General features: G+C 41.4%; 1 protein-coding gene across 4 annotated transcripts in view; it reads left to right on the top strand.

Moving 5' to 3' along the window:
- The first annotated feature begins 6372 nt into the window (after positions 1-6372).
- The window catches only part of dock5 (dedicator of cytokinesis 5), a 39503-nt gene continuing 34674 nt past the window's right edge, over positions 6373-11201 (top strand). Inside the window, exon 1 of one of the 4 annotated variants that reach the window (XM_085425009.1) lies at positions 6373-6606. In XM_085425009.1, the coding sequence (XP_085281135.1) occupies positions 6564-6606 (43 nt within the window). In that variant the 5' untranslated portion in view covers positions 6373-6563. The remainder of the gene's footprint in view (positions 6607-11201) is intronic. The other 3 variants (XM_085425004.1, XM_085425006.1, XM_085425005.1) reach the window with 3 other exon arrangements.

The following is an 11201-nucleotide window of genomic DNA, read 5'->3' as shown; positions in this document are numbered from 1 at the left end:
TCGTGTGCTGCATTAAACTCCAATAAAGCCTTGAAGCCTTCTTAACCAGAAGCTATCTCCTGGATTTTCATTTTTCCATACAAAAATAATTTGCAATGGTGTGTTAAATCGAGTCACATTTAGCATAAATAAAACGCATAAAAAGAAAATCATATTCAGTGTCCAAGTCCTGTGACTCACTTGCACATGTCAGGATGGAAATTTTTCCTTCCTAATTAGCCCCTGAGCTTCTTTTTCTTTCATTCAGAGTCTTAAAGCAAAATGCTACTATTGCACTAGAATGTTAATGGAGGTTAATGGAAAAGTACAGAAATGGCAGCCAGAGGGCCTTGCTTCTGTTCACCACGATAAATCAGCTCACAACTGACTGAGAGGAGGAGGGCTGCAGCAAACCAGCACGGTCAGCAAGTCTGGATCATCTTAGGTCTTATTCAGCAAAAAAAAAGAAAAAAAAACACACACCAGTCCACAATTAAAATGCATGAAAAACAACACACGACACAATAAATTTTCAGTGTATCGGGCAAGCATTAATCTTTTAGCTTTTCAACATGACAAAGCCAATAAAGTCTCCTTAGATTTCCAGTAACTTGTGAAACCAAAGGCTGGTGTTAACGAATTGTGTTAAGCTGGCGTTTTAGGCTTTTTAAGTCAGCAGGTCGTCCGCTGTCCCGTCTGTGTTTGATCAGCGAGCTGACACCGGTGTTTTTTTCCCTGCTGCCTCACCCTCATCCACATCACTGTCCATAAATCAGGGCGCCCTGAAACCTTTATGACTCAGCTAGTCTGCTGCACCAAAGAATCTGGCAAAGTGTCAGCTCATGCAGAACAGCGAGGAGTGGAGGAAAAAGAGAGAGCAATTTCATTATTTCATTAGGGAGAAAGACAGACAGATTGAGGGTGGACTCAGGGGGTGGGGGCATTGGAATAGCTTGCTGCACTAAAACCTTGACAGAGGACAGACTGTCTTTATCCAGCAAATAGGTGGAGGATTTCAGGGCTTCCTTTAGGCATTTGCAGAGATGCAGTTCTTATCACTTAAGTAAACCCCAAACACACACACACACACAAATGGGACACACAAGTGGTTAGAAGTGCTGCATCATATAATTTTAAGCACATAATGGCCCTTTTAATTCATTCAGCAGATTTCCTACTCAGTGTCGCATGTATAAAGGCAATGCCCTAAACACTGTGCAGTATCTTTTGCCACTCTCTCGCCATCCCCCATGTCCTCAATTTACCTCACTCGTTGCTACACACACCGCCATCCTCCTCGTTATGTTGCTCTTGGTTGCCACAGTAGAGTCGGTCCAGAGGAGCACTCCGTTTAATTATTAGAAATTCCACTTTAGAGTGAATTTGGCTTTGTGTTACACACACCTTTCACCACTCAGACAGAGCAATACAGCAAATGTTTTTTTTACTGGATTAAAAGACCACTAATTACATACCACTGGGTGGATTATAACACACAAACCACGCTGCACATAGAATGCTGAAAAGGGTATAAGGCTCCTCGGAGCAGAAATAGTAAACCACCAGTAGGATGTATTCTCCCACTTGCCTTCCATACAGCTAGGGAGCCTCGCAAGGTTTTGTGCATGTATGTGCCTACAGCTTGTGTGAAGCAGCTCAGGGCACAGTGGGGCACAGATCCCCTGTAAATGCAGCATATCAAAGCAAGGCTGTATTATTTTTTATCACATTTCATCTCTCAGATACTGACTTTCAGCTCGTGTTTCATCTGTCACATTTGGGCTGTGAACGGACTGGTGTATAAATCTTATGGCCCTCTTCCTCTTCTGGGCATAACACTATGTTAGAGGCAGGGAGGCCTATCACCGGGGCCCACCGGAGACCTCCAAGAGTTACATCCCTTTGATGAAAAAAAAAGAGAGAGAGAGAGAGAGAGAGAGAAAACAAAGAGCTGGAGGTGCAGCAGGAGATATTGACAAAAACCAAGCTAAAAAAAGTGTCAGGATTGTACAGTAAGTGTAAACTCTTGTTTTATGATGTAGATGAAATTAACTGATTCAACTTTGTGTCAGATTTAGAAAGAAATTACTAGTCAATAGATATACATCCACTCCCGTGTAAACACCCTGGATCATTTGACATAGTCAACATTAAAAATTGAATATAGACCTTCTGTTATGATCACTATCATTATAATTTCCAAAGGGTAAAAATCTCAGGAGTAATAGTGGTTTGTAGATTGTTACAAATATCATGAAAGTATCGATAATTTCAATATCAATGCCGATATTGGTATCGGCTCAATACTAGGGTGACTGATACGACCAAAATGTGCAGTCTGGCACAGCACTAATCTACAAAGCAGAATCCCAGCATTACTAATCTTTTGTGGTCTTTTATGGAATATTAATTAAGTTGTTTTGTTAAAACAAAAAGCTGCACTTTGATACACTCTGGTGTACATGCATAAGAAAACATGAGCATGAACTCTTTTTTTTTAAAAAAACACTGCAGGAATGAATGCTTTCCATGTCTTTGGAAAGATGGTGTTTTCACCTTGAAAGCAGCACTTGTCGTCCAGATTATGGGTTTTAAATTGTGGGTGGGCGGGCATGTGCTCCCAGGCTCTGGTCCAGACAGTGATTGTGGTGGCACTGCAGTCTGTCTTTTTCTCTTTTTTTTGGATGGATGTTAAACACGGAAATCTGGATAAGAGTTGCAGCTCCCTCTGCTGATCTGAGAGAATGGTCTAATTAAAAAGCCTGTGTCAAAAGAGCCCTCACGCTGGCCTGGAAGGCAGCAGGCAGAGACCATTTCATTTAAAGAGGTTGCAAACTCCAGTTCTATAAATAGATTCTCATGTGTACATACAGCTTAGCTTCAATTTTCAGATGGCCTCATGCACCCACTTTCAGTGCTACAAAGAATGCTTCAGTGAGTCAGATGGAGACAAATGGGAAAGCCTCAGGGTGCATCCCTTCTCTTGCATCACAACCTGAAAATGAGATGTTAGGCATGTGGATACAAATGTGCTGAAGCTTGCTTGGACTATACCTGTGAAAGTGGAGGGTGTGATCACATATATTGACACTGTATATTTCCTTAAGTCATGTGAGGGCTACATTTATCGTCCTGTGGAAATAACACTGTTTATCTAATTAGGATCTTTGCACAGGAAATGTGGTGACACGTCAGCAGGCTTCAAAAGCATGCAGCAAACATGAGAAACAGAAGCTTTTTTTTTTTTTTTCAAAACTACAAATGTCTCAGAAAAAGAAACAACAGAGAAAGTCAACAGGAGCCGGTGCCCCAGGATGTAGAGTTGTCATGCACTGGCAGGGCATTGACCTATCCTCAAAGAGCTGCTGGACTGAGCAATTACCTGTATCTGCAGCCTGACAGCCAGGTGGATGCCCAACCCCAATTTGCCTTTGGCATCTTGTGGTTCTGGCTGTGGACCTATAAATCCATTAAGCCTTTTTTGTCGACTTGTGTTTCAGGAACTGAACCGCCCTCCCTCAGGGGGGGCAGTGCGACTCTGTGCTCAGATCCCTTCCACTTAGAAGTCTCTGAGGCCTCCGTGCTTTCCTCACATTATACTAGAAAATCAGAATTCACTGAGTTTAGTAATTCCCGACGCTGAGGAAAAGTCAACTCAGGTCAAGCTTTATAACACTTCATACATATGGATGCCCATTGTGCTTCATCTTTGTGCATGCCGCAAAAAACAAAACAAAATGCACACACACGGGCATATGCGTTCAAGCTTTTCCCTGCAGAAAAAAACTCATCAAATGCAGCAGAAAATAACAAGGTGGACGCTGGATTGAGAGCTTATTTATTATTATTTCAGCTGTCTGTCATACTAGATGCACATTCATCTGTCCGACGATACACTGAGAAAGCCCGAGGCAATGTAAACGGATAGTGTATCCCGCAATAAAGACAAAAACATTACTGCTAGCTCTGATTTTTTTTTTATCTACCATATCAGCAGCACATCCTCATCACCAGGACAACTTCTTTGCTTTCATGTAGGAAGCTGAGAACAAACAGTGTTTATGTCCCAGCTGTTGTGGCTCTGAGCTGCTTGTGCAACCTGTTTCCATTTACTTTGCACATGTGCACACGGCTGGATTATAAACTGTTTTATTTCCAGAAAAAGGAGGCTTTATTATCAAAATACTGCACCTAGTCAAAGACTAGCGCAGGCGTCTGCCTGACCTGATCTAAATGAGACAATGAGGGCAAAAGGGGTTTCTAGTAAGGAACAGCCTGTCTCCTTCTATTGCTTATGGAGCATTAAACTTCAGGTGAACTCTGGGGTTCAGTCAGCTTGTAACTCGGTCTCTCGCGCTCTCTCTCTTTCAAACACACACACTAACACACCAGTGCACGCAGACACCCATCTAAATTTCATGATTTCTCCTTATGGAGGAAGAGCAGAAGTAGATATTAAAAAAATACCATGGCAGACCATAAATGTGACTCAAGAATGAGGCTTATCTATAGTACTGCAATAGCAGACAGCAGTCAGGTGATGGCACTGTTGCATTCCTTTTTGCAAGCTTGAGTGTTTTCTTTATAACTTCCCAAAAGCAACTCTTTACATTTCATATGAGAGATTTTGCCCAAAGCACAAGAAGAATCAGAGGCAAAAAGGGCACGAGCAGATGCGAACACCCTCCTACAATGAACTCAGCGAGCACCTACGGCTCAGCCAGAAATAGGTCACAATAATCATCTGTAACGGCTCAAGTCATAACCTTGAAAATTCAGTTACAAAATACATCCCTGGTCCCCAGTATTCTGGATGGCCTCAGTCAGTGTACTTAAACCATTTAGCTCTGTAAAACTGGTTAAACTTAGAGCAGAAAGAAAACATGCACAGTCACTCAAAATCCTATCAACTAAGAGCAGAAATGCTTTCCGGCTTTAATTAATTACAGTTTTCTCTATAGGCTTATAAAGTGCTATTTTGTAGTTCCCATATGTTTAATAGTCCCCCACACCACCACCACCCTTTTTTAAATAACAGCTTCTAATCAGACTGCTCTGCATTAGTAATAATTCATTACAAGCTGTGTTCAAAAAAGAGACACATCACAATAGATGGGGGACAGAATAATGGAAATTGTCCTGGTACAACAAAAGCACCACGGCTGAACATTACTGACAGCACCATTTGGTTGACCAGTGGCAGTAGAAAAATAAACACATATGACGGGCAAACAAAAGGCTGAATGGGCTACCAGATCTCAGAGCCAACAGCTGTAAATTACTTCAGTGGGTAGGGGATGGGAAGGCAAAGGGAGGGGAAAGGGTGAAGTCTCATCTCACTGATGGACAAATCAGCAGTTGTGTTTTCTGGCATTGCCTCCATAGGCGTCTCCTAATTTTGTGGCTTGCATGGAATGGGCCACAGTTAAATCAGATATAGTCTTGACTATGAGAGCATACCTAGAGAGGGGCCGAACAATCCAAATATCAGTAGTACCAATACCAACGCTGATATTGGTATTGATACTAGCATGACAGGATCGATATTTTGTTTCTTTCCCAAAGTCAGCCCACAGGATTGTGATAAATAAATATTTGTTTTTTGAAAATGAAAAAATATGCTAAATATACTATTAAAATGTCTATAGCCTATAACACATTTAAACAACAGAACTTGGCCCTAAGTGCTTTAAAGACAGGCTCATTTATATTCCACGTCTCCAAAAAAACATAGTTTCAAAAATAAATGAACATTTGAAAGGTGTGTTTTGTTGTGCTAATTGTTGTGGAAAATAAAAAGCAAAGTGTAATCAATAAAATTGTTCAAATGTGTGAAGAACTTGTAATTGGATGATAAGTCATGACACAGTGATCTCCCTCATGTAAGCTGCCTTTAAGGTATAACTATCATTCTCGGTATTGGTATACCGATACTGGTACCAACATTTGCAGTATCACACAGTGCTGAGCACCACCAGCTGCAGCAGGGACTCTGCAGTTCAATCTCATTTTGAATTAAAAAACAATAACCTGGCTATCATTTATTTATTGCTCATCAGTGATTTATAATTCTGTCTTCAATTAATTATTCCTCTGTAAGATTGTCAACTTGTGAGGCAGTGGCCTCCTGAAACCGACACTATCGGGAGTCACTGGAGCAAAGCGAGAGATAGTTCAGTCTTCTCTAATTTCCCCGAATTCAATTTGAAGCTCATTTGAGGATTTATGAGGAACTGTTAAAGTTATCGATTGACTGATGGCGAGAGCAAAATAGCTGCTGGGACTAAGGTTGCCTGGGACAACTACCTCCCCTTGATGAAATAAGTCCCTGCGGTGTATTGTGGGACTGCCCTGCGTTGTATTGCGCTGGGGGTTGGGGGTTAGCTCGTCAAGTGAATGGTTCACGCCTATCCCGCTCTCTCCTCTCTCGGCCGTGTTGTGCCCTCCTCTCCCCTCCCCGTGAACAAGTTATGATGGCGGAACTGTAGATCTCGGGACGAGCAGGAGTGCACCGCCCGCCCTCGGTTAGCAAGTGTATATACTTATTTATTTATCCACCCAACTTCACGTCTTCCCCCTCAGCTATGACCCGCTGGATTCCTACTAAAAAAGAGAAGTACGGAGTGGGTAAGTGTTTGTATTTAACTACGTGCCCACCACCCCTCTTTATTATTTTCTTTTGCTAGTGAACAACTCTCCGCGTTAACTCCCAGAAACTCCACCAACTTCAAGAGGGACAAGAGTCGGGAAGTTGGGAAACTTAAGTTACTGGCGACTTTGTTGCTGTTGTTGTTTGTGACCTGAAGTGATTGTTACCACACTGTTGCCCAACTGGGTTTCACAAGCTTCCCTGTGGGGGCTTGTTCTCCCGTTTGTCCCTCTGTGCAGTTTGGTTTTAAGTGAGAAATTATTTACAGTTCAGTTACTACAATGTGCGAGGAGAAATGGGGGAAGAGCCGGGAGTTCAGTGAACGTATCAGCCATTCTTGAGTTTATAATCCCGCCGAGCTGAAGCTGTGCTGTAGTTAAGGTGAACTTGAATGAATCGTCATTTTGCTGAAAGGTCCTTTCCTTCAAGGACTCCTGTCGGGCCCCCACATGGGATCCGCTGCTGTGACTGCATGCCTCATGTGAGATAGTGGAGGAATGTTATTTGCATAGGCACGAGAGGAACTTTGTGGACAAGTGGCATTTGGCTACATTTACATAAGACTGTAATGTGTCAATGCAGTGGACCATGACCACGTAGCATATGTTTGTGGTCCTCACGACTGTATTTTACACTTAAGTTTGTTAAACTAAGGTGTGGCCCTTCCACCTGTGTGTGTGTGTGTGAGCTTGCAGTTTACTTTGCATGTATGAATGCATACACGTATGCTCGTGCTATCAGGTACCAGTTATCCACGCCCTCAAGGCAAATCAGCACAACTGTTGTCTCTGTTAGGAATCCCTTTGATGTTTACTGTAAAGATTTTATAGCCTACACAGGTTGTCTGGTCATCGGTTTCTTCCCTGAGTCACTGCTGGATCTTTTGGTTTAAGCTACAGACACTTACCAATATCGCTTCCTGGTGTACTACACACATGAGAGTGAATATATCTGGTGTCTTTTTTTTCTTCTTCTCTGGATGAATCACAGCTTAGGACTGAAATACCTTGGCTGTGTTCTCTAACCTGGATCCCCCGCCCATGACTTTATTTTGGCTTTAAATAAAATGTTCTGTGCTCGATTTGCTGTTGTGACTAAAAATATTTCTAAGCCACAATTCTAAGGCCGCATGTGTTTCTCTGCACACAAACTCTGCCTTTTGGTTTGCATGTGACCTTGTTTTAGCAGCTGATATCGAGGAATATATATATATATATTGTGTAGATGGTGCCATTCTCCTGACATTATTTTTCTTGCCCCAGAAACAAGGCAGGAGTCACTAACGTTGTACGTAATCCTTAAAATGCCATCGGACCCCCGTACAAGGGCTTACATTTTTAATCCGATTAGTTAACCAAGGCTGTGCTCAAATACGGGCAACTACACTTTTTTGGATGAAAGAAGAGATTGTAAGGGTTCTGATCATATCAGTTATATCACACTAGTTAATGGGGAAATGTGAATAATAAGGAGCTTAAGAGCTGTAATGGTGAATTTGTGACACTGTCATAATAGGATAGCTTCATATTTTTTATATCCAGAAGAGAAACGCTGCCCTGGAGGCTCAAAGGCATTGAAATCACCAGGTCTTGGGGAGTGATGACACATGTGTGGCTCCAGAGGGAGCTCTGGAAAATCCGGTAAATTACCTCAGGTGATGTCAGTTGAGTCAGCATCAGTCGGGACTTCACGTCTGAGGAAGAAGAAAAAAACCTGGAGGTACGGAATACAGAACGACCAATACATTTAAATTCCCAGCTAATATTGGCCTGCTTCAGATATGCCACTGTTGGTGTGTATGCTGTGTATTATGTGCGCCGACAAGGAAATATAATGCAGGAGAAGATGCTTGGGGTATTTTACGAATGAAATTCACACAGTTTATCCAGTAGAGCAGCGTTGACTTCATTGTTTTTATGCTAATGACACATCGCAGCTGGTGCCTGCCTTTTTATTGTAAACTGTGACCAGTTTTTGAAGGGACCCTGTTGTTACAATGACTCTATTATAATTTTTTTCTTCCTGTTTCAGTATAAATGCTGTGTGTTCAGTACAGCGTAGTACTGTGATAGTTTGCATGGAGATATTTTATCGATGCAGGGACACGAAAGATCTATGTTTTATAAAGTAAATGGAAATACTCATGGAATACTACAAACAAGAGGGCTCATCTAATGCACCACCACACTGAGAGAATGTTAGTGGAGCTGACGTACACTAAATTGACTCAAGTGAAAAATTATCTATCACTGGACACACTTACAGAGCAACCGCCTAATTCAGAGCACGCTAATGGCTCAGTCACACAAATGAAAATAGGACACTAGCCTCCTTACGTCTATGAAGTCTAGCTTATGGCAACATTTATGGCAGGTTTTAGTGACAGTGTTGGCACGTTTGACTCATTTTACAACAATAAAAAGACTGGGGTGAGATAACTTTATCTTATTGGATAAAACCAAGTTTAACCGTGAGGGCTTAATTTGCAGTTGTTAATTTGCATATATCTTTGCAATATTCTGTTAAAATGTTAAGAAAAAGGTAAAAATTCTCAATAATATTGTATCTTGAGTGAAGTATTGTGAGTGTATCTGTTGTTTCCCCATACCTACTCTATGCATAGTTAAAGAATATAGGCAGCTATGTTGATAATGGAATTTTCCATGAAATCCATCAAAGTCTTATCAGCACTGGCTGGTAAATCCACTAATATAGTGTGCAGCATGAAAGAAGTTTCTTCGACTTCTGAAACTGTAGCTCATCTCTGCTTGGAGGTAGATTGGTTGCCAGTCTACACAAGGCTCCTTTAGATTTAGAATAGCATGCCTTTATTGCCTCTGCAAAATGTTGCACAATTAAATTCTGATGTATCTCCTGTTAGCCGTGCATACATACAGAGGAACCACTACGGGGAGAACAAAACCGCTGCATCAGTGCGCCTCCACCCTTGTCAAAGCAGACCTCTCCCACTAGTCGTCTGGAATAAGAACATGAATTTTCTGGCTGTGCTAAATCGAACCTTATCCCTTTTAAGAACTGTCCATTGCGACGCTCACAGTATTATTTGATAACAACACTTACTCGCTGGCGGTACTCATTAAAAGGGCCCCTTCAGAAATGTTTGAAGAGGCCTAAAAATATCGCCTTGAATAATAATGTGTGTCTGAGAAGGGCTTACACTCTTCAAGAAAATGTAATAGACCATCTAAAAATTCTTAAAAGCACAATGTGAAAGTTAGTTTCATTAGAACCGTGATGTCTCCCGATAAACTGAGTGGTGCGCTATCGTTTTACGTGCCCTGGGTGCATCAGGTGTCCAAATCAGTCTTGTGTAAGCAGTTTGTTGGCCCACAATGACTGTGAAAATAGCTGTGTCACAGTTATGCTTGTTCACATACATACAAATTTAAGCTGATGAACACCCTTTAGTGCAGGGAAGTCGAGACAGTTCCAGTGAAGTAACAATAAACATTTCTGAGTAACAATAAGCGGCTTGTGTGATAATTGAGTCATAATTGTAAAAGCTGTCTTACAGTTTCTTACAAGCAACACTTCTGCCTCCTGTTATTACCTGAAGTTTTCCTCAGAGAGCTGCCATTCTAGCCACCACAACTTCCACTTGATGAAATTAGGCAATAAATAGCATGTAGCATTTTCTTTAAAATGATGAACCGCTTACTTTTGTTCTCTCTGCTTGCCTGGGGCAGGCGGGGTTGGGGGGTGGAGGTTGTTATTAACAAAATCCACTGGCTTTGCAGCGTAAATACATCACAGTCATTACATCCCCCAGTTTGCCAATCTTGCCATGTCAAACCTAACTGCAGCCGGTGATTTGGAGATAAGTGCTGCCTTCGTTCTCAGTTCGGACAGACTGAACCAATACCTGTTTGCTTTTAAAACGTAATAGCAGATGAATCTCCTTCTTCTTTTACAACCTGGTGAAAGAAGTCTGTACTTCTAAGGTTTTTTTAATTTTCTTTTTCTGTTTAATGTTGCAGCAGGTTTTTTTTCCCTACCCAAATAAAAAGATGAACCCAAGCTGCTCTAATTTTATCCTTTTTTGCACTTTTTGCTTTGAACTTGAGAATTAACTTTCTGATTTATGGATAACATAAAAAGACTTATTAGCTGGAGCACAGTTTTAAGATCATTTCTGGCTGTCTAGACAAGGAGATGGGAGGCTCGAGGCTTTTCTTGTGAGGCCTTTACCTTTTGAGAAATGCTGCCGGGGGAGAATTGGCTCAAAAGCAAACCTTAATAGACTTACTTATCTAATGGCTTTTTGGAGAGATACTAACTGAACCTGTCCCTGCTTTTGGTAGTGTATGACATTTGTATGCCACAAGAGATACTGGATGTGATACATCACTGAGTGGTAGTTTATAGGAGGAAATAATAATATTTTAGTAGTTGCATCTGAAAAGTGATTTGATTTTGTATAAATGAATATGCTGCCTGTGCATCAAACCCCGTGCAGCGTGGCACTTAGTATTTCTATCCCATTATGGACTTTATGTTATTTTTTTTTTACTGCACTGAAGGCTTTTCTACATTGAATGCAGAGGATTTGTAT

This window comes from Rhamphochromis longiceps, linkage group LG12 (genome assembly GCF_057381845.1).
Source record: "Rhamphochromis longiceps isolate RC_006_pf linkage group LG12, R_longiceps_female_GT1.1, whole genome shotgun sequence".
Lineage (NCBI taxonomy): Eukaryota > Metazoa > Chordata > Actinopteri > Cichliformes > Cichlidae > Rhamphochromis > Rhamphochromis longiceps.
The sequence above is the reverse complement of the archived record's forward strand: the minus strand, read 5'-3'. Positions and strand labels throughout refer to the sequence as shown.